General features: G+C 36.2%; 1 protein-coding gene across 9 annotated transcripts in view; it reads left to right on the top strand.

Annotated features, from left to right (window-relative positions):
• The window catches only part of QKI (QKI, KH domain containing RNA binding), a 165,267-nt gene that overhangs the window by 95,874 nt on the left and 44,723 nt on the right, over positions 1–24,670 (top strand). For all 9 annotated transcript variants that reach the window (XR_011325362.1, XR_011325364.1, XR_011325363.1 and 6 more), the window contains one exon: positions 14,983–15,126. Coding sequence is in view for 6 of the 9 variants with exons in the window: in XM_069786886.1 (XP_069642987.1) it covers positions 14,983–15,126 (144 nt within the window). In the remaining 3 variants the exon portion in view is untranslated. The remainder of the gene's footprint in view (positions 1–14,982; positions 15,127–24,670) is intronic.

The following is a 24,670-nucleotide window of genomic DNA, read 5'->3' as shown; positions in this document are numbered from 1 at the left end:
GCAATTAACTGGTAAGCTTTGTAGCTATGGAGCAAATCAGTTACTATATGGATTAGAGTGACCCTGAAATTTAGCTTTTCAGTTGTTTCCAACTGGTGAAGAACCTCTTACCCTGTCTGGACACCACAGTATATTTGGTAACATGCTGTGAACTTATGCCACCTGTAGCATAATGTCTGTTTAACAACAATATTCTGTGGAAGACAAGTTTGTTACATTAGTCAATGAATTTGACTGTTTATCTTCTTCAGAAGACCCATGGGCTGTAGAAGGGGCCACTATTCAGAGCAGAGCAAGCTGTCATCTAAGCAGTGGGATAAGAACTGTGGGCAGTCATCTACTTAACAGTACCTGGTCACTAAGAGAAAGCCCTTCTGTAATAAGTAGTTTCCCAAGGCCTGCTGACTGCAGAATTAACTTTGAGCATCATTTCTGGTCTCACTCCTCTCTAATCCAAAATGCAAGCATCCTTCTAATGCTTCTGTAAATCTGAAAATTCCAGAATTTAGTACTGTGGGAGAAATCACTGTGTAAAGCAGTGAGAGCGAGTGAGTGAGTGAGTGACACATTAATTATATAATTCGTTAGTGGAAAGCACTCCTAAGTGATTACAAAAGGCGTTTTGTTTCGTTTTTTCTTTTTTTTTTTAAAAAGCCTTATGTAATGGGGCAGTATTAGTGCTGCTGTATGATGAACAGGGAAACAGGGCCACTGAAACCCAGCTGATGTCTCTGGTGAAATTACACATTTTTAAGAAGAGTGTTGAGATTGCAAATTCAAATTAGAAGATGCTAGAATTAAGGTTGCTAGTTACAACCTTTTTGTATAAATGAACTTTTCCTTGGAGTAAATCACTACACTGTGAGTGACTAGGTTTTTTTCTTTGCTGCACCCTTATTTAAATAAATGGGACACAGTATGTTCATTTCTCAGGTAACCAACTGAGATGTAACATTTGAAGTGGAAAATGTTGATTGCTTTGCATGCCTAACTTGAGGTGAGTGGAAACCGAGTTTTCAGAATACTTCACTTTTAAATAGCGATTTATGTATTGCAGTACAATTCGCGATTTTACAGCAGCAGCGCTAAGTGCAACCCTGTAGACACGCTGGGCGAGTCGGACAGTCAGAGCAGGGGTCTCCCTCGCCCTCAGCCCAGCCCGTTGTGAGCGGTTTGGTGCTGGCTGTGCAGTCTGCTCAAGGTGTGACTGACAGCTGGCAGCTTCCTATGGAGGGATGCGCCCGTGCCCTCCTTCGTCTGCTCCTCGCGCGATGTGTCACTGAGCCAGTTCAGCTTGCTAAACAGGCAAAACCTCATCTGACAGCGGGAGCTTGCTGCCGTGTTAAACTGGCTCTAGAAGGGCCCAGCCAGAGCTGTTGCTGGTGCAAAGGAGAGGGAAGGACTCCGCAGGCGGCAGAGAGGAAGGAGAAAGGAACGGAGCCACTTGTTTTGGTGGGAGTGAGCGGTTGCCAGTTCAGCTCTGTTGCTGAACTGAAGTCTATGGAAGGAAGCCTTCTATACAAGAAAACTCAGAATCGTTCTGACTTGTGATTTGGGAGAGTTTCTTTCTCTGAGGTGACTATGTGAGATCAATGTTCTGATTATAAGCACAGATGTTGTGTCTAAACCTGACAATAATCGTTTAAGCAACCACTTATAAAAAAAGGTTGGTTTGTGTTGAGCACTACATTTTCTTGTTGGCATAAGGGGTGATTTGAATCTCATTAGTCAGAATAGCATTTAGCTGCCTAGGCGCTTGAATCTTGCCATTCCTGCAGACCTACAGACGCAGGAGTGATTCAGACACCTGCTCTTCATTATGCATCTTTGAGGAAATCTTCAAGGCAGATTCATCCCAAGGATTGAAATAAGAAATGGGAAATAAGAAAAATACTAGGTGTAATCGTACCAATGCTGACACCCTTTTTTTCATTAAGGACAGGATTCTGCAAAGCACTTCAGCTTATGCAAGAGATCTGTTGTAACATTGATTATTCACCCCCACCCCACCGTCACCCCTGTTTTTTTGCAGTCTGACTGTGCATGTTCTTGTCAAAACTCACAGTTATTGTTAACTTACACGTTTATCCAGAACAGAAAGAGCCATTCCGAATCACTGTAAGATACAGCTTTTGAGCTAAAGCTCTGGCATTGCAACTGTATCAGCCTGGCCCTGGCAGTAAAAAGACCTTTGCTTTTCTGTGCACGGCCTTTTTCCGGCATTTTTCTGCGTTCTTGTAGCCTGGCAGTAAAGTACTATTGGCAAAGTGTCGCTGGTTAAAGTTTAAAGTTACTCCCCTTCCTCTACCCTTTCCCCTCTCCAACCTTCTCCTGAACCAATCTAAGAAACCAGAGGTGATGAATGTTTGTTTTCCCTCTTTTAATTTTTTTAAACTTCTTTGAGCAAGAACAGTTTCTTTATGGCTCGGCAAGTTATTCGAAGCTTAAATACTACCTAGGTATGTTTGGTTTGAGTCATGAGTCTCTTATTTTTGTTGCTTTGACAAATAGTAAAAACCTAAAGACCACGATGTCCTAAAATAAAGCTAACAACATTACTATAAAAATAATTTTATTTTGCATTACAAGTCATCTGATTTTAAAGAAACAGTGGTAACTGTTCATATTCTTAAACAGAGGTCACAAGTTTTTTGTGCATACGAGGAGTAAAAACTATGAAGCTGTTATTTTTTTTACTTCAGTTGGGGTTTTTGGGGGGAGGGGGAATAGGAAAGAGTTTTCCTTTTGATTTTCTTAAATTTAGCTGGCAGTTCTGTGCAGAGTTTTTAACTGTATCTGGAACTTGTCTATTACATGGCGGGTTAAGAGGTGTTACTTTTCAATTTTCTTGGCACACTGAGGCTATGTTAACATGTTCAATCTGAGTTTCTGTTAAAAATATTCTGTAGTGACATCTTCGTATACTTTTGTGCAAGAATTTGGAGTGAGTGAAATTTCACTTTTCTTACTAAGTGTTAAGCAGTTTCTGAAAAGATGTTAAGGAGGTTAGTAATCGTGTGTTATTGTAAATGTTAACAGCATGAGAAAATGGGGAGGAGTACTCTCCTTTAAAAGCTTACAGTTATTTTGTAACTAAAAAAAGTGAAGGGTTGTTGTGACTATATTGTCATTCTATAAAGTTGTCTTTACAATATGCTCCCGTAAGACCTTCACCAAGATTTATGCAGAGGAATCCCTATTGATAGATCTTCTATTTTTTATATATATATATGAAATTATTTTTCATATATATGAAAAATATATATATGAATCTATTTTTCATATATATATGAGGCATATATGCACGTCATCCTTGAGGAAACACTAAAAGCAAAATCGTTGGATTTTCAAGCAGAGGCTGAGTCACTGGACTCTGGAAGTGATAGGCACATTGAGATTAGGGAAGTAGAAGTGTGGATATGTTGGCATTAAAATGCAGGGTGTAAGCAGCTCTATTTATTCTGATAGCTCCAAAAGGTCACTTAGCTATTATATTTTTTCTCTTTGTATTTCTTTGTCCTCCTTTTCTTCAACAGAGCTGTAAATTCAGTCTGAAATTAAAAAGTCATTTATTCCTAACTATAAAAAAATGAAATATAATAAATTATGTATGAATTAATGTAGCTTTGTCTGTTTCACAGAGTTTTAACATAAATGAGTGGAAATTGCTGGAATTCATGCTTAGATTAAGCAAGAGTAGCACCTGAAAAGCATGGGGTTTTTTTGTTATTTCTTGAACCTCATGGTTTGTTCGACATCACTTATATGTGGAACTTTTGTAGAAGAGTGGGAGCACAGGTGTTTGAGGATGAGCTTCACTGAGAAATGGATCAATTTAACAGGGAGCTCAAATTATTGAGGAGGGGAGTGTTGAAGTGTTGACCAGGTTTGCTATTCAAAGCAGCAACCAAATCTAAGCAAGGCAGAGAGGAAATAAAACATGGATTAGAGAAACAAAAATGGTTGAAATTCAGTAAAGACCGATGCCACAATTATCTGGGGCAGTTACTGTTGATGAAAGTTACATGATAGTACTGCGAAAGAGGAAAGAAAATGTTTCAAAAAGTGTAAAATTACACTACCAGCTTAAGAGCTGATCATGTTCTCCATGGAATACAAAAATATGATTTGTTTTATGTTTTTTTCTTTTACAAGTGCTAGTGACTAATACTACATTGATTGCAGTGTTCAAAATTCAGTATACTGTAAACAGTAGTCCAACTTGCAGGCAAGAACAGTGTTTTTTGTTTGTGGTGTTTGTTGGTTTTTTTAACTATTATATCTCTAAAGAAATATTCAAGAGCACTATACTGTGTAGACTAGAAGACTGAGGAACCAATGAACAGACACTTTTTTCACTTAAATACAGATGAGGAGTAGCGGTAGCAGTACTTGTAGAGTAAGTATTCAGAAATGTGAAAGCACCCCTCAGGTATTTCCATCAAGTTCCCAAATCATTAAACCACAGGCTCTGATGATGCTTTCCATCTTCTGTGTTCGTTGCACAGAAGAAAGTAAAAGTTCCATATGAATGGAGAAAGGAAAAACTAAGGGGCTCACCTTGAGGTTGGAAATAAAGGTTCTCCTCAAAGTGCTATTTATGTGTTTTCCCCAATCCTTCACAATTGCAACAAGCCTCTAGTCCTAAGTAAAAGAACAGGAACCCACCTCCTAGTGATGTCCTTTGTCATGGGGCCACAGATGCCTCCAGCACTTTGTGGATATATTTTTTAAATTTTTTTTCCCCTCCTGGGCAGCGATCTGCCGCCTTAGAGGACGAAGTGGAAAGTGCCTCATTCTGCCTTTCTTTGGCCTGATGTTAGAGCACTCCTGGTACGTCAGCATGGTGGAGTTGAAGCATTTTTGGTTGAGGCGGTATTAGGATCTTGATTGTCATTTCCTGAACCGATGTACCAACTGCTGGACTGTTACGTGGCATTTTCTCGGAGTTGCAACTTCTTTCTTAAAGCAACTTTCTTGGAAGTTGCTATGCCTCGAATTAGTTTCAGAAAGTATATTAGATGAGGTCCTTTTGGATGTCAACACTTTCAGCGCTCCTAGTTTGAGAATCCCAGATGAAAAACAAGCATCAGACTTTCAGTTTAATTAAGACTATTTTGCTTTTCAGCATGTACTTTAGCAGAGTTTTAGATGCCTTGTTAAGTTTTCAGGTGGAATAGAGAGGCATGCGTTAGCAAGGCTAGTACCAGTGTACTAGTCTTCCTCCTGGGTAGAAATATAGTGGTAAATTAGAATATAATACATCTAGAATACTGCTTAAGTAAAAACTGAGATATACAAAAGAATCTTTATGTACTTAAAAGAGTAAATTTAATAGTATTATATAGTAAAATATGATGTTACTGACACGTTAATCCTACTGTAAGAAATACCTTTTTAGATCATGGGGGGGAATAACTAGTTCATAAAAACTGGTCTATTCTGGATATATTTTCTGTTTTGCTTTTAACATCCTGTCAATAATTGGTAAAATAAAATTCTAAAGTATGTTTAGAGTCTGTAAACAGAATAATATCTGTGTATGAAAGTGCATGGTTACTTTTTTTGTCAGCCTTTCTCCATATAAAGCTGAATAGCAGAATCGGCTTTATACTGATTAATAATACTCATTAAACTTAGAGGCAGATAGGTTTATACAGAAGTGATGTTAGAACAGTTGCAGGTTATTTTGAAGTTAATTTCATTAGTGACTGCTAATGAATGGACTTGAGTCATGAATTGAAATAAACATACTGTCTGTATTTCCTGATTAAAGAACGCTCTGAGGAATGTATCTGCTGTCACAGATTAGATTTTGTTGATCTAAGCCTTCATTTAAAAATATCTTTAGTACCTTGAGATTCAGAATATGGAGGTACTTACCTTCAAAAAGCCATCTGAAGATAACCCTGAATCAAGAATACTATTGCATTCAGGTTTTATTGGTATTTCATTTTCTTTTCAGGGAATTTGGTAGTTGTTTACAGATACATTAACAGCGGTCAGTGTGTGAAAATAATCACAGTATTGTGAAATGCCTTGCACTGCTTATTCCCTTTTCTGTAGGGGAATAAAATTATACTTGGATATCAGCGTAACTCTGTCTCCGTATGAAGTTTACTACTGCAGGAGTACTGGTAAAGTTAAAAGGTTAAAACTCATACCTGTAGTCCAAGGTCAGAGAAACGAACAGCCTCACTCCTGACTAGGTAAAGTTTGACACTTCATGGTAATTTTAAGTATCAGTATTAACAATTGCATTCATCTCTAACAAATATATCCAGGTATTGTGTTTATGCTGTGCATTTCACGTGCTAAATTCTCATTTATTTCCTAAGGATATTGACGTCTACAAAACTTTTTTACTTTCATCCCAAAACAGTGAAATATTCAGTCGTAACAGGCTCCTGGGTTTTGATAGCAGTCGACACTACAGCTCGTTCCACAAATCGTTGCTCTTAATTTTTCACACTGGCACAACTTGAGACAAATAGACAAGAAGAAAATCCCGGCGAGATGCAGTCCTGTTGCCTGTTTCACAGAAACTCACCCTTTGCGGTGGAGCGTTCCTGCTGGCTCGGCACTCGGGAGCAGCGCGCTGTCCGGCTATAAGGGTGCAGAGCCGGGGGGATGCGAGTGCGGTGACAGGGGCTTCCTCCTCTGTCAGCACACCGCGGGTGTTGGATCAGCTCGGCTGGGCTGTGAAGCCGCACCTTTGGAAAGATCCAGCGTGGTGTTTCGTCGCGTGTAGGAACCATTTTGACTGCAGGCCGGGTCTGAACTTGGGGCAGCGCTTGGTCTGTGTTGAGGCTCTGAGATGGAGAACAGAATCCTCTTCTGTGCGTTTAAACATTAGGTTGTTTCATGCCATCAGATTTTTTCAGAGTAGTTCTTAAAAGATTTTTTTTTTTAGATAATGCCCGTTGACAATGTTTGACAGCTACTGGCTGGTTTAATGTGAGCTGGAAGACACCCACTTCTTAATCCAGAATTGTTTTGAAGAGGGCTTAGTATACAATAGTAATGGATAATTAAAGGCATACTAAAGAATACTACCTTGTCTGACATTCAAAATAGGAAGTATGTGTCTGTTAATTTAAGCAATTGATCTGTTGCTTCTATAGGAGAAAACTTCCATCAGAAATTCTAAACGTGAAGTAAGCTACAGTGTTCTCCCTGACCAGGTGCTACTCCGTCAGCATTTCTTTTGATACATTATTTTTTCACCAGCTTTCTGCTTGTGAACTGCTACTATTAGAAGCTCAGTAGGAGCAAAAGTCTATGTTAATTGGCCTTACTGTAACTGCACAATTAAAGCTGTTTATCAGCAGGGGTTAGGACAATCAGTGTGTTCCGATGCTTCATGTTATAAAATTACTTCTGTTGTTCAAACAGATACTGTAATTAGTGCATCATTTTAAACTGGTTTGTGGTTTTTTGTTTTTTGTTTTTTTTTCAGGGCTGGCTTGAAGTTTCATGTGATAAAAACCTCTATTTTTGCTACTTACCTAAGCACTTATTTTGTTTGCAGGACTTTTCTAAAGTAAGAGCTTTTATTGAAATGTTAATACCAGGAGTATATCATGTGAATACACTTGTGAATACAGGTGTGTGGGGGGGGTGTTTTTCAGGTTTTGTTTATTTTTCACTGATCGGTCCTGTCAAGAGTTAGATTCACTAGCAAAAATGGAAGGAGAAAACTCCATGTTTGTATTTACAACTGCTACTACATACTAGCACCTAGTTCTTACATAGCCGAACAAGTTGCTTCATGTCAGATAATAAAGATAACTGCGTTCTGTTGCTGGCACATGCATAATTAGATTTCACTTTGGATAGTTTTGTGAGATATGGTGAGCCAGTCTCTAAGTGGCAGTTATGGGTTAAAATATGGTCCCTCATCTTCTCCCTTTCCCGGTTACAGCACTGACCTTGTGTTGGCACTCGGTAGCCCCTTATGATCCTATTCACTCACTTGTCCAGCAGAAAACGGGGGGAGGAAGGGGGGGTGTTTTTGCTGCATCATCATGTTGGCCTGGCTCTCCGGAAGGCTGGCCTGGTGCTGGGGTCCGTCCCAGTGGAGGAGTAAGGACTGTCCGGGTGAGGGGAGCAAACCTGTTGAAGTTGTTAGGTTGGTCGCAAAAGGATACAATAAGACAACAGTAAGAGGCAATTCAAGTGATTTTTGTTTCATTAGGGCTAGAGCTCTCTTGAATATGTATCAGCTGATGTGGAGTTATTTGTATATCTGAGACTTCCAAGTGGTTTATTCCTTGCACAATATGTTACAGAAATCCTCTCTCTTCCACATGTTTGTTTTCAGCTATCTCTGCAGCAGAGACACCAAAACCTTAAAATTCTGTAGCTCAGGTTGGCAGAGAGAACAGTTACAAGAATGAAAGTTACACGTTGAACAGCTCAAGATGGACAACTCTTGTGGCCTATGAAAGGTTGGGAGTAATGACTTAGTTTAGTGAAAAGAGCATTCTTCTTAGATTACTCTGGCTTGGTTTTTACCAGTTCAACTGTGTCAACAAAAGGTTGTTAAGTAAGGTGTAATCAGTATTGAATGGTTGAGTAATGTTTCTCTCCGGCTCATTAATTCACACCTGACGTTGTTGCATGGCTACAATACATTATCAACTCTTATTTGAAAACACTTAAACTACAGCAGGACTAGAATTTGCTTACAATGACTTTCTAATTTATCACTTTTTAGTTAAATTTAACTTCTGTTTCAAAATTGCTTTAAATCAACATATTAACTTTTTTTTAATTCACACAGCTTCTTTTAAACTGCTCTTCCAATTATTTTTAAAACTTTGATACATATGTGTGAATGTTTTCATTATGGAAAGGAAACATTCACCTAGAACTACAGTCAATTGTAATGTACCTATAGCACAATTTATTAGACAAAATATATTGTGGTAATTTTACTAAATAGCTGAATTTCTTCTCTCCACATCTTAGCTCCTCTATTTGACCAGGAGAAGTGGTTATGAGTGATTATACTGTTTCTTATATCTTAGGATAATTTTAATTAAAGTTCTTAGAATGTACTTAAATTAAACCTTTGTACGGTTTAAAGGACTAAAGCTGTTCTGATGCCTTTTAATTATAGCATTCAATCTGACATTATATGAAAACCTTCCTCCCTTTTACTTCAGCTTTTCTGTGGGTTTTTTTGTCATTCAGTAGGGAGAGCAGTTTGTCGTAATAGGTCAGTGAAAACAGCATTTAATAACTTATCACTTTAAGATGAGTGCAGATACTAAGGTTCATTCTCAACACTTCCTTGAGCCAGTGGCTTTATTTCTTTAAAAGGCCCCTGCTGTTGGTACTGAGCTGTATTTGTATTTTCTAGTGGCCAACATTACTAGAAATTGTACGAGGTAGAGTGGGAAAAGTGCATAGGATGGGAGTTGCACTTTTCTAAATACTATGGGGCATAGCTTTCTGAAAAAAAAGCCACGTGGAAAACTTCCTTCTGCTCTTACCACATTGCATGCATTCTTTATTGTCTATCTAATATATCCCTGCCTGCATATAAAGAGATATTAGGAAAGTATTTCTTTTCAGTGTTTATTTCATTTTCCTTTAATGGCATTCTGACAGCTGGAAGTGACTGGATTGTACTTCACCAGTTTTTAATTCATCAACTTATTTTCAGTCGGTCAGCAATACTGTGAAGGTCTTTAGGCCTTTGTGGTGAGAAATAAAGATTGAGATTTTTTTTTTTAAAGTTCTTGATAAAATATTTTGTGAAATATTTTTTTGTGAAAATATTTTGTGAAAATAAAATATGGTTTGCTTTCTTGAAAATATTTTCCCCATCGACTATTTGAATCTTTTGAACAATTTTAGTCAATTTTGACAGGTGCTTCTTTCCTTTGGGTTTAAAGTTTTTTGAAAATTACTGGCTAGATAGAGGCCTAATTTAATATCTGTAGTCGAGGGAAGGGATGTACTGAGTTTTCAGTCATCTGCTTTGCATACCTTATAGAAAGCTAGTAAGCTGCTGTCTCTTTCTTGTTAAGTCAATAGTTGAGGTATTAAGGAGGAAGCTTTGGGATGGGATATGGAGATGTAAATAGAAGTGGCTTTAAAGGACTGGGATGCAGGAGGTCTAAGACCATGGCTTGGAATTACTGTGGTAGGGTGAGGTGTATGGAGAACACAGGACACAAATCAACATGGAGCTGGACTTCAGTATTTCTCCTCATGGAACAACTTTTCTAGTATTAAATCTTGGCTGTATAGATGCAAGTCAGTTACACCCTCTGCCTGCTTTTTGGCTTCTTCCTAAATCCCTCCCCAAGAAAACAAAAAATAATTAGGAAAAAAAAATTCTGTAGTTATGTCACTTTATCTTTTATTTTTGTGCAAATAAATTTTGAGGAGTTGAAGCAAGATTATTTTTTTTTAAACTACCCAATCCATTGACCTTAATAGCAAGATAAATACTGAGCAGTTTCTTCAAGTCCATTATTGTGTATAGGTACCCTGAGGATAATGAGTGTATAGGCACAGGCAACAGAATGAAAGCAAAATCTGTTTACAGAATTAGGCTATATTTAAGGATACTGAAATTTCTGCCAAACAAGGAGCACAGTGAAATTTCATCTGCCAGTTATGTTGCTCTTAATGTTCTTTAATTTAGCAGACAAGATAGTTTGGTTGTAATTAAGCTTTTCTAATATTGTTGTTCCCCACAGTTGTGGCATAAATCATTTTACTGTGTAGTTTCCTGCATCTTCACTACCTCCATTTTTCCTGTATAATTCTTCCATAAACAATCTCTGGGATGCAGGAAAACTTCATGCTGTAAATTACTTCTTGTGTATGTAATATAATTTTGAATATATGCAATTGAGTTTCATTTCCCCAAGTCTTTTATTCAGGTTTTCTGGTTTTCTTGGTGCTGTTTCTTTCTTCTATGTGCATACCCTTCCTGCTGTGGTAACTTTTTTTTTTTGGTCCAGGATAACTCTCATGGCAATTTCTGTTACTGCTCACTGCTTATTCTATAGATAGACCTGGCAGCCAGGCCAAATTGCTCAACAGTTGCTACTGAAGGATAAAAGGCAATGGGCACAATGAAATAAGAGAGATTACATTTAAACATAAGAAAAAGCTTTTTTTTATTGTGAGTGAACACTGGGTGAACGCTGAACAGGTGGTCTGGAGAGGTAGTGGAGACTCCATCCTTGGAGATATTTAAATCCTGGCCCTCAGCAACATGATTGAGTTGACCCTGCCCTGAGCAGGGGGGTTGGACTGGATGATGTCCAGGGTCCCTTCCCACCTCAACCATTCTCTGGTTCTGTGAAGTAATTTGGTTTGTCTTAGCTGCAATTCATTTCAAGATAGCCCCAGTTTGTAGTTTCTTTCTGCAAAGTTAAGCAGCAGGGCAAGTTGTAGTCATTCTCTCCTGCCCATCTTTTCACCATTTTCTCCCCAGTTTCAAAAGAAAACCCTAACCCACCATTAAAGTCTTGGACTATATTTCATGAGTCTTAAGAAAGATACCTTCCAACTTGAATTCCAGATATATTCAATTTACCCGTTCAGCCTTTTCTGTAATAAGACAGGGTTGGGAAAAGATGTTTTCAAGACTTGTTGCACAGAGGACTAGTTTAATTTAAGTAAAGATTTTACTTGGGGGAAAATATGTTTTTCCAAACCAATCTTTCAGGATTTAAAAGGAAAATGAGGTAGCATAAAAAATTGCAGCTCTTAACTGCGAGAGGTTGCAGGTTCTCTCTCCTCCCATGAGCCTAGCCCTGTCATATGTTTTGCATCTGACTTTTTGTTTGAATGAATGACCTAGTGCAGATCTGAATTTCCCACTTTTGGTTAAAAAATAATTAAAAAAAAAAAAATCCAACATACCTATTGATACAATGTTGAAATAGCATTTTCAATAAACCAGAAGACGTTTCTTGGAAAACTGTTAACCCACTAAGCAACCTTGTGGGACAGAGTGGAAGCAGTGGAGGATTTCGAAGGCCCAGTGCGTTGAAGTAGAACAGAAGAAATTGGAAGCCCGTTCCAAACTCTGTTCTCTTATTTTTTTAACTAAATGTTTTTTCAGAACATATTGTGTGGACTTCTATTCTTCTTAACTTTTATTTCAGTCTTACAGTTTGACTTAAGAAATAGTACTCTCCATGAGAACAGGACTTTTATTAACGTACTTCATGACAATAGAAGAGCATATGTAGAACTAGTCATATACTAGTTCAGTTATCTTACCGATAAGTATTTGTATGATTGTTTGTGCTGGGAGGTCTGACCCTAGTAATACATGTGTTTATTGACCTTACACACAACACGTTCGACCTAAAAGTAAATTAGGGGTTATGGAAAAAAAAATAACACAGTATCATATGTTTATTGTCCTGTGGGCAGCTGTTGTTTGGGTTTTGGGTTTTTTTTTTGTTTGGTTTGGTTTGGTTTTTTTTAACTGAACAAAAAAAATCCTCAGGCTGCAACAGAACAATTTTGAAGTAAAGCACTAATAGCTGAGATTATGTTAATCTGAAATGTTTAAATACCGAATAAGAGAGGCAGGCTATGCTGTTTTATGTAGCAAAGAAAATATTATTCTATGTTCTAAAAGTTACAAATCAGGCATAAATCCACTATAACAGTGTGCATTTTGGTTTTTGTTGCCAACAGGTGGTAATGTGTCCAAATCTTCCAAGTTTTTGAGACTTTGCACCGTATTATTTTAATTATGGAAGAAATGGATGCAGTGCAGTGAGGCCCCTTTATGCTTGCCCACACTATGTACAAGCACACCATTTAATTGCATAGTAGCTAAAACTTCATTTAGACGTTCCTTCTCTTTTAGGAACAGAACTTGCTGTGTTACTTGGGAACACCTTTCCTTGTCATTTGTCCCTCTTGCTTTTTTGTTTTTTCCTGTGGTACTATAGTTGTGAAGGTTTATCATGCACCTCATGTGTTAGTAACCAGTACCTTTCCCATGCCAGCGTTGTGCCAGCTCACCCCCAGTGCAAGAAGATGTAGCTGCATGTTTCTTGCTCTGCCCTCTGCTGGTTTAGGAACCTTCTCTCATTCATCATACCTGTGACATAATACCTTGTGCTACCTCATATTAATATAGCTTGTCACCGTCTTAAAAGAAAACAACTCACTCCTGCTTTGGATTAAAAAAAATATAATAAATTGAATTGTTTAAATAGTAATAGTGGTGTTTTGATCATGATTGAGTGAAATAAGCTGCAAATACCTTGTGGTAGATAGTTCTTTGAAAGATTAAATTACAGCAGGGAACATGTTATAACTCAGCTGCGCTTTGTGTCAGGTTCTGTTTTATAAATGAGGGTTATTTTTCTCTCTTTCTTTTTTCAGCTTCTGAAATTCACAGAGATATTTTCACAGCCACCGTTGCTTAGAAAGTTGGCTAAGATAACATTTAAAAAAAAAAAAAAAATCACTGTAGCTGATAGTATGGAGTAGCACATATGTGCATGTTACATGAGGAATAGTGAAAAGAAATTTCCTTCAAAGTACTGATTCTTTTACATAAATTTTCCATACATCTCATGATTCTGTTCCCCCCCCCCCCCCCCCATTTTTATCGTTGTCTATTCCACAAAATAATTTGGACTTAAAACAGCTGAATTAAGGATAGAACATTCTAAGGAACAGTGTTCCCTCAGGTATAAATTCATATAAAGTACTGCAAGTATTTGTTGGTATTAAATCTTCAAACATTTCCTCTGCGTGTCTGATTTCTTGGAAGAATTTTAATGAAATTTGGGGGAAAAGGCACATTTGCAATTAACTGCTTGCCTTAATTCTTTTTAAATGTGAATTGTGGTTAAGCCACAAATATTTGTCTTACAAATAGGAGGCTCTTCTATTATGCACAGGATTTTAAGTTTTAAATAAATGTTTTTTGTTTATGTGGGCCTTTATTTAGATTCAAAAGTTATAATAAATGTTTCTCCTTTACTAAAGTTTTGACACCCCCCCAATTTTTTTTACTAATTTTATTAAATTTTAAATATTGTCAAATTTAAATTATGTTTCTGGGAAATTTAGCTAGCTTTATTTGCTGTTTGATAAAAACAGAGTTGGAAAGTTTCTTCTGTGTTGTGTTCATTATCTTATTTATTGAAAGACTGGATACTTGAATGTGTTACTTAAATTTCCTGATATCTGTTGTTTAAAAATGTTTACATTAAAAAAATGTTTAGCATGCCTTCTCTTTCTGAAAACATTACTAAGATTTATCTTTGAGAGTATTAATGCCATTGATGTCACAGAGTAATTGTGTAATGGTGACAGTCTTGTTACATGCTCTTCTGTGACTTCAGTATTAAAGCCTTGTCATCTCCTCCTCTCTGCCCTTCATCCAGTACATGTAGCTCTGCTTTGAAAATTGCAACTTCTATTCTTTTTGTGATGTTTGATTCTTGAACCTTTTCTTCATAAGTATTTAAAAGCGATTTTTAACACTGAAGAATTGCTCTCTTTATTGTCCTTTGGAGTGATTCAGATGGAGTTTCTATGTATGGTGTCTGTTTCACTTTTCTTGAAAATATTAGGTTGCTTAATTGCCAGTATGTTTTATCTGTTTAACCCTTGAAAGGCTCCAAAGGATATCGAAAGCAATACTGTGTTTGTAGTACTTCTTGTTCTTGTTCCGTTGTTTGGTTGGGAAAGGTGCTCTTAAGAAATTACATTTGGTTTGCAGTAAAAAAAAAAAGTATGAAGTTCCAAAACACAAACAAAATTCCCCAAAAGCTTTTTTGAAGCCTAAGTTCTTGTTATCTAAGCACATAAACCAAAACAGTCTCCACAGTATGAAGAAGTCTTCTCCCATCTTGCTGAAAGTACCTTTTGTGCCATTCGCAGAATTGAGTTTGTCTACTGTTTATGTGGTTGTTTTATACAGAATGTAACAGTGCTTCATAGCTTCTGTGTTTTAATTTTTTTTTTTAGGAAGAACAGAACCGAGGCAAGCCCAACTGGGAACACCTGAATGAAGATTTACATGTACTTATCACTGTGGAGGATGCTCAGAACAGAGCAGAAATAAAACTGAAGAGGGCTGTTGAAGAAGTAAAAAAGTTACTGATACCTGCAGTAAGTATTTGTATGCAAGTCTTCGATTTCTATTTCTAGAAGTTACTTCTGAAATACAATTAATACTGCAGCAGTAAGAGTAAGCCTGCAGAGCGGCATACTAAAATGAAGTTTAGATACTATTTTGTAGTACTCTAGTGATCTTTAAAATGTCTCATCCCAGATTGAATTATTCCTCAGAATAGAATAATATTTTTAAGAGATGGGTTTGGGGTTTTTTGGCCTGGTTTAGATATAGATGCAGGAAATTCTTACCACCTTTAAAAGGTAGTGCTGAACTGTTACAAACGCTAGCTTTCGCACCTTTTTTCAGTATAAGGATGCTTCACTTTAAGGCTGGGGAAATATGACACGCTTATATGTTTTGCTTTGAGATGATTCTGATACTTTAAGAAAAGGCAGCATGTTTTCTTAGATCATCACATTAAACACCTTCCAAAAAGAACAAAACCCTTCAGGAACACAGTATCAAAAAACTTTGCTGTCAGTATACTGGGGAGAAACAAACATAGTGAAACTGGAAAATGGGTTGTCTTTCTCATTTCCTGATAATATAAACTGCCTTCTGCCCAGATGACTTAAAGCCTTTTGCAGGGACCAGAATTACCCTGTGAGAGCCCTTCTCTTAGATCTTCTCTTCTCACTTAAAGCAGGGTGACTCAGCATGGCTGTATAGAGCATCCCATGCCATTAACTTGCATCTTGTGCTGATTTTTACCACCATATTTGTGCCATTATAAAATGATAAAAATAAATTGTATCTTTGTCAGTGGGGGAAAAATTGAGATTATCTTGTGAATGAAAGTAGTAGGTGGTATTGAAATGGCCTAGTGATTTTGGGTGCTTAGTGAATGCTAACAGATGCTGGCCATGCAGAAACTTGTGGTGACACAAGCTGCATAAGCACATTTTATTCAAAATGTGTTTTTAAAACTTACCAAAGATAAGGAGATAGATTTAATTTTTGAATTAACAAAATATGGTAGAATATTAAGCAAGAAGTATGAAAAAAATGTGATTTAGACCTCTTTGCATTGCACATTGTCAATCTCTGAAAGCAGAAGAAAACTGTAGAAAGTAGATCTTCAGAATTTACTAATTTACTAAAGAGATCTTGAGCACATTAGGATTGAGTTTATAGTCATGATTAGAAATGGTAATAAGAAAAAGACTTTTTATATGGGCAGAACTTGAAACCCTTCTGTTCATTCTCTAACTACTATGCAGCAAATAGATTAAAAAACACACAACTCATTTCTGTGTGATAGAGAATTAATTTTGTCAAACATCTGTTGGTTCTTTTATCTCCCTCTTATTCCTGAGTAATATGATTGAAGGGTCATGTTCAAGATGACCTGATAGGTCACAAACACTCGTTATGTCTGAAGTACTAAGGTGTATACTCTGTGTATGTTTGTTACGCTTGGGTTTCTGGAGCTGGTGGCTGGGTGTGTTTTGTGCCGCCAAAAAAAATGAATACATTAGTAGTTTTTCATTGTGATAGTGTCAGCCAGCTCTTTGTCTTGAAAATCTTCTGCCTCATTTAGTAACTTAATCAGTTGGGGGAGCTCTATAATCCTGATTACAGATTTTTTTTTTTCCCCTTTAGAAAAACAACCAACAACACAGGGCTAACTATTGTCCAAATATAGCATCACTTGAAAAACACTTTGTCAGTTCATTTCATTAACATCTTTATATATTATGGGTAGGCATAAGAGATTTGGGGGGTGCTTATTACATGTGCAGGAGTTAAAGGTCTATTGGCTCTCATTTCTGAAAATTATGCCTCGTTGAAACAGGCATGTGTAGTACATACTAATGAATTAGTATATAGGTGAACTTTTTTTTTGCAATACCTATTGCATCTGTTCAATTAGTATAAAAAATGGTTGTTTAATCAAATTATGGTTTCAGGCAGTTTGAGAGTTGAAAAATTAGGGTTAAAAGATGTGAATTGAAAACTTCTATGAAGAAAGCCATAAACCTTTCAATTATCAGAGTAAGTATGAGGAGAAGAAGAAATCCTAGCTAATTATAATAGGATGGGGGAAATTGTGGATGTTGCAAGTTTCCAAAGATGCTCTAAAATGTATGAATGGAAAATTGGAAATTCCCGTTCACGTGGTAGAATACCTGCAACTATTACTGTTTTCCAAATAAATGTCAGAGGATTAAAATTGATAAAAAGATATTAATGTATTTCTGTTTTATCTCCATCCAACTTGAATAAAATTTGAGTTTGTGTAGGAGAGAAGATTCAGTCTCATTCTTGCCATATAGTGACAATGCTTTGGTTTTCTGAGATACACTTCAGAAAAGCAAGCTAGTGTTAGAGATGGGAATGAGTTACTAATTTCTTGGAATAATCAGTTATTTTTATACTCAAGGTATTAAAAAGCCTAATTAAATTTTATAGCAGTAGCACACAAATAGGCACATTTCTAAAATGGATTTCCATTTGAAGGTACTTGGGTGAACAGAGACTATTTCAGTAGTAAAATCTGTTTCTTCTCATCTTTATGGATCTGGATCACTAGTGATTTTTTTTCCTTGTGGATGTGAATTATTAATTTCCTTTTCTACTTGGTCTTGGATTTTTACCAAGATAGTGGTATAGTCAAACAGTTTATCTTTAGAAATGAAAAGGAAAACTTGAGGCAGACTGGCTGAACAAGCCTTTTTTTTTTTTTCCCCTAAGGAGAAAGGACAAAACTTTTTTTTTTAATTATTATTATTTTGTATTTCATTTATATTTCTTTGATGCAAAACTTTTTTTTTTATTTCGGCTGTACTTCAAGTTCTGTAGCACTAATTCTTTTCCACTTCCCATAGTTCAGTGAGATACTGGTCAGAACGTAAGAAAAAATTCAGAGCCTGTGTAAGGGGATGTATGTAGTAATTAACTATAGCATAACAAGTTACAGTGTCGTTAAGGCTTTGGAATTATTCTTTGAGGTCCTGGACAGTAGGGCTGAATTCCTCTGCTAGAAATATGTAAGGCTTTGACATGTTCTAAGAAGTGTTGAATAAACTCTTCTAGCTGAATGTGTTTTCTAGATACTCCTATTACACAGATGTCCAGGTCTCTTTAATTACTAATTCACCTTTATACTAACTGTCTTTATATAGAATAGGGCACATACAACAGAATTCAAATTTCAGGCAAATACTTTTTAGCCCTTTTTCCTTTGAACTCCACGTTCTTCCTCTCTGAGGAAAAGATCGTATTTCTGGCTTCTACTTAACTCTTCTAATTTGTTTTGGAGTCGGTGTTTTTCAGATTTTTTTTATTGCTCTACCTGCGTCAGGGCAGCTGTAGTTTTACTTGGTTGCTGCTTTCGTCTTGTCTGAAGACAACTGCAACGTGATATTAGTCAGTGATGCTCCCTGTCAAGCTGTGTATATCATTTGCCACTGCAATAATGGAATTTTAAGATTGCGATGGGTAGGAAATAATGTTTCAGTAGATTGTTTAATTTTGTTTGGACATTCGGCTCTTGCCTGTAATAGTGATTTTAGACTTTTCAGTCTTGAATATCTTTAAATTTAGCTGTATGGTATGGGGGAAAGTATCATTATTTAAACAAAAAGAATCATTGAGCTTAATTAAAATAAATACTGTAGCAATATTGATTTCATAATGTCAAAATCCTTAGAGTAGATGAATATCAATGACAATGATTTTTTTTAAGGTAATTCAAACACAAATAAAACCATGCTATGTAAGAGATAAGATAATTATTCCTTAATATGGGATACCATTAATTATGACTTAAAGTAGATGATAGTCAAACAACCAATTTTATAATGGTCTTTTTTTTTTATTTGGTAGCAGCTTTATGCATTGGACAACAATTATCATCAGTCTTCGATAGTGTTCCTAAGCTTTTAATCCTGTTTAGTAGTAGATGTTTCAGTGTTGTAGTTGAGGAATTTAAAAATGGAGTAAGGAAAGGATGCAAAACAGAGGTGTTACTAGAAGGCAGTTTCCACACCAAGATGATCTATAACATAAATTCATAGAGAGTCCAAATTACCAAACCTAATAAACCATTTAGTAATAGAGGAAAGTTTGGGTAATTCTTACTGTATGGAGGAGCTGAAGTTAGAAATAAATTTTGCTAGTCTTCAGGTCAAATTAAAAAAAAAATCAAAACAAAACCAACTTTGCAGAGCTACAAAGCTTCAAATGTTGAAGCAGAAATACCAAACTGGCCTGAAGAGTGCTGGATTAACTGATGTTACTGTCCTTTAACCATATCATAGTTGCTGCTATAGCTGTGGTCTTGTTTCCAGCAAGCTGTTCATAAGGCTGAATAAGTCTGAATTAGTGAAACTGTGAAATAAAGGAAGCAAAGCGTACACTCTCACCTCTAAACACTTTCATAAACAACAAGAGAGAAAATAGCTATGCTTAACGAATAATAGAGTAGTAAAAATCAGAGTGAGAACAACTGTGGAAATACCTGAAAATTGCCCAAGAGGCTGATGCAGTTGCTGAAAGTGATTGATTGAATCTTCTTGAGTTAAGGTTTTACTATTCGGTGAATTTACTTTGGCCTGAGGGGTTGGTAAGGTTAAGTGCAAGGCACTACCAGAAAAAAAGTAAGGTAAAAGTAGGAGCAGCAAACAGAATGCTTAGAAGATGCGTTAACCAGGGCAGTATGATAAGAAATACTGGCTGTTTTCAGAGGAAAATAAGCAACTTAACACTGTAAGATCTTGTATTTTGTTTTATTTGTAGTGCAATAAAAACAGCCTCACCAAGTTGCGACTGAATTTGAGATCACAGAGAAAATAGGGAAAACCTGTGCTGATGATGGCTGCCTTCAGTATCAGCTGTGACAAAAGATGGAACTGGGAAAAACCTTAAGAATTATTCTTTTTGTGTCAGAAGATTGTAACAGATAACATTCACTGTTTATAAAACAAAGAGTTATTATATTCTGTATAGTAGAAGGCAGAGGAATTAAGAATAAATAGTAGAAGGAAATCTGGGGAAGTAGGATTTGATTTTCACCTTGGAGATAATGTTAGCCATCTTTTTGCTATGAAGAAAAAAATCATTCAATAAAAGAATCAAATAACAAACTAATCACTGTAAGCGTCATGGAGCATGATACTCTTCTTTATGTTCAGTGTCTTGAAACATAGTATGCCAACAAAAATACCGGTAAAGCTTTGTATGAAGGTGTAATGCAGACAGGCACAACAAATGTACGTGACCCAATGGTTAAGCAAAAATACCTCTGTTAAATGGGATACAATCTCTTCTTCGGTATCTGTTGCTTTAAATTGTGAAGAGATGTTAGCAAAACACAGTACAAGCATTTTGTGGTTACACTGAATGGCTTGCTTTGCTAAAGAAGGGAGTCTTTTCCATGGTAGTCCAGCTAACGTGCAAGGATTTTACTCACAGACTTTCTTCTTCCAAATGTTTGCTGTACTCCTTATCAAAACAGGAGCAGAAAATGACATTCTAGTGTTCCATCCAGTTTAATGTGCTGTATGCTTCGTGATTTTTACAAATTGGAACGTTCTTTATTGTGATGCTTGGTATGCAAGTACTCACTAACTGTTCTCCTTGTGTTTACTCCCTGTTACTAGCGATGTTATTTTGATGGAATTTCTGGTGTTAGTCATTTCTATATATAACGCATTTTCTTTATGTAACAGGAGGGAATATAATGAAGGGGCAGTAGTATTGGCAGAATGTTTAATTTTTCAGTTGGATAAATTAAAAGCATTTCTTGCCCAAAGACTGCCTTCAGCAAGTGTGATGAGGTGGGGCCTCTTCATTAATTAAATTAAATTTCTAATACCTTCCTTGTAAGTTTAGTTGTAAATTTCCATTGTGGTTTTTTTTCAACTTCTTAAAATAAACGGAAGGATGTCTTCATTTTTACTCTGAGAACTTTGTGTGCTGTGAATTCCATAGCAAAAACCTGATACAGTAGAAGGAATTTTAATTTAAGAATTTTTGATCATGCTTTAGCAAAAAAAAAAAAGTGGGTATTGTAGTAATGCTGTACATAATATGTTGCCCTGTAGCTAAGACTAGCAAAAGCTTGAAATTTGAAAGATATTAGGAGAAGATTTCATTTGTTTTAGCCATCTAAAAAGCCACAATAAATTCTGCATGCAAGTTTGACTTCCCTGAATAGCTCTCTCTAATTCACTCCTGCTTGGTGTGCTGGTTTTACATTTTTGCTTTCACAAGTGAGAATATGGTGCTGCCTTCTATAGTCTCCCTGTTGAAATGTTGGTCATGCTGTGCAATCCATTGTTTGCTGCTTATTCAATTAAAGTTATGAAATGAATAAGTAATGCAGCAGCAGAAAAAGGACACTGCTGTCCTTAAAAGCTTTTTAGGCAATTCCTGCGTTACATCTGTTTTGTCAGTTCTGATGCAATTGTCTCACAGTGCACATCATATAAATGATCAGCAGGGAATCTCTGTAGGTAGGGTAATGAAGCAGCCAGACTTCTTGGGAGTGACTGCTAGATAACACGTGGGTAAACTTTCTGATGTGGAGGAGAGGTGATAGCGTGTTATTTTTAGTAGTGTGAAGCAGACTTAATGTTTCCATGACAGTATGAACCAAGGGCTGCTGCAGTCCTGCCATTCCTTCATGATTTGCTGTTCCTGCTTCCTGTTTTGCATCAGAGTATTGGCCTTCATCTGACCGTGTAGCAAGTCCATTTGGTGGAGAGCTTAACCTTGGATTAGCTGACTTGCCATGGAGTCAGTTTTGTTTTAGCACTGACAGAAGTGATGGAATGAGAACACGCAGCCAGGGAAAAATGGGATTGCAGCAGACCACACTTAAATAAACTTAAACTTCTGTAGAACTGTGAGTGAGTATGTTCACCTGCAGATAGGATGAGAACAAAATAATCAGAAACTCAGTGTAGCAGAATATGACAGTGGAAAACAAAAGAGGAAAGCTTACTAGTATGTAGGTTTTCCTCTTCTGTTTTCCACTGTCCCGTATGTCTAGTACTGGTCATTTCAGTAGCTTATTCACAAGTTGAATAAAGAATTAGTTACATTGAACAGTCCTTAAGTAAATTCTAGTATGCATTTTAACGGTCTTATTCTGCTGAAAGTTCTTACTGTAATGGAAGTCTGAGTTTTAAAAATGAGGATGAGAATCTCTTAGAACAGTTCACATAAGAAGTGTTTAAATATTGTACTTGATATGCTACTGCAGTGTTAAATTTTTGAGCTTAACACTAGTAGTGTCTATTAACAAAATTAATTTCAGGTCAGCTGCAAGTGTGCAGCAGCTCTCTCCGTCATTGTGTACTGTGGTGGAAACTCTGTAGACCAGTGGCTCCTTAGCACCAAAATAATGTCTGTTGATGGAAATGACTTTTTGAGACCATATTTACTACAAGATACGTAGGAGATTCACAGTTTAATTGAATTAAACCTTGTTTAAACTCTGTTAAATTCCTCAACTCTCCTGAAATGATCTTTATAGTACTAAGGAGAAAACTAGTATTATTCATCAGAAGATTGTTCATGAGAAGGGGATATAAAATGTGCTCTTTTATATTAGGATTATAAATTCGTTTTCAACTTTCCATTTTCAAAAAGTTAGCAAATAATTAAAGGATAAATACATATTTATGATGATCTGTGCCCTCACATATTTCAGTTTATTGTTTTACAAATTTGGACAGGTAGTCATGATCAGATATAATTATGTAAATGTTTCCAGTTTTATTAGCTTATAACTTAGGTAGCAGTTCATACTGATTCTTGTTCTCCCTAGGCTTTCTTTATACTAATGGGAGAAAGAAGCTTCTTCAACAGTTATTTATTTCTAAGCACCTTAATCCAGCTGTTACTCTGAATCTTCTTCTGGGCATCTTTGATGGCTTCTAGAATCCAGGGAAATCAGTTCTATGTGCAGTTACTGTTGAATACCATCTCTCTTTGCCCCTCTTCCGTCTTATCCAAAATATTTGAGGTGTATACCATCATCCTCTGTATTCATTTATTTAAAGTGTTACAAATGTGTAACTTGAGAAATGGTAATTTCTGAAAAAGACCTTGGGAAAGTTACAAAATAGTCTTTTCTCAAAGAGAAACAAAGAAGCTCTGTTGCCTGAAACTCAGAAGGCACATGCCCTTCCAAAGCAGGATTATGCATTGATTAGGAGCTCTCATTAGGTTCTACATGGGTTTTGTCTGTCTTCCAGAAATGTGCTTAATCTATTTGGTTTTGGTAGTTGTGGAAGAAAAAATGACATTGACCTATTCTGGTAATTCATTTTGTGGTATCTGTAACTTTTTTTCATTCTTCATCCCATTTTTTAAACTTGCTTCCTCTATTCTTGGCTATTTTTTGAGTGCTTTCTTTAGTCTTATTTTGCCTGGGTTTTTTTTTTCTTCTTCTTTCTTTCTTCCATATCTTTGTTCTTTTCCTACTAATGGCCCTGGAGCAGAACATGCAAGCTGGGATCTTTATATAAAATCTTGTTAAAATATTTCTCCCCTTATGCAAGAAGTAGATGATGAAGCTATGATTCTCCTTGTCTGTCCATTTTGATAAAGATGATGAGAAAACTCCAACAAATTACCCATGCATTATTTTCCTTATCCTTCATTTCTAGTTACAGTTGTTTATTGTTTGGTTGGTTGGTTTTCTTTTTTGAAATCACAGCCTTATATGTAAGTGGAAGAAATGTTAATTATAGAATTGTAATTCATGGGGAGACATAGTATAAAGAGGAGAAATTTGTTGTCCTGCACTTTTAACACATTTTTATACTAAATATTAACCGGACTACATTAAGGAAGTCAGATCACTTCATGTAGAAATTGTCTTGGCAGTGGTTTCTGGAGGGATCTTAGCAATTGCAAAGATTTTTGTGTGAAGTTATAGTAAAGTAACCGGTAAACATTTCCCTTTTCCAGCTATTTAAAGCATTTTTTTATTGCCAGTGTTAGTTTTGAAATCTAGATTTCTAATTATACATAAATAAAGCTTGTCATACAAACATCTGTGGTTTAATGCTGTCTGATGATTTATAGTCATCAAGTTGCTCTACACTATGCTATTTTGACATCAGAACACAGAAAATTCTAACCTTTGGAAAAGTGCCCAGGGTTTTTCACCTACTATTCAATAGAAAACTGAAGTGTGTTTTTGTGTTTGTTTTTTTTTTTAAACAGTACAGAAATGCTTGAGCTTCTAGTGGAGGACTAATAAGATTTCTCTTTCTTTTATAAGATGTTTATAGGCTAAGGTTTTAGTATGGGAATGTTCCGGACCCTGTTATCAGGAGAAACATAGGTGAGGATGATAGAAGAGATTGGAGCTAACTATTTTAAATAGCTTACATCAATTTGGAGTGGGCCATTCGTAACATACTTTAAATTAAACTGGAGACTAGTAAATTGTCCTGGAAAGTGAAAGATTAGATGAGATGTTACTGCAAAGTTGCTTTGCTTGGAACACATTTATTAATGAGAAGCATTTAAGACTTCATCAAGTAGTACATTTTTTGTGTGTGTTGTTGGAAATGG

The sequence above is a fragment of the Haliaeetus albicilla genome, chromosome 7 (genome assembly GCF_947461875.1).
Source record: "Haliaeetus albicilla chromosome 7, bHalAlb1.1, whole genome shotgun sequence".
Lineage (NCBI taxonomy): Eukaryota > Metazoa > Chordata > Aves > Accipitriformes > Accipitridae > Haliaeetus > Haliaeetus albicilla.
The sequence above is the reverse complement of the archived record's forward strand: the minus strand, read 5'-3'. Positions and strand labels throughout refer to the sequence as shown.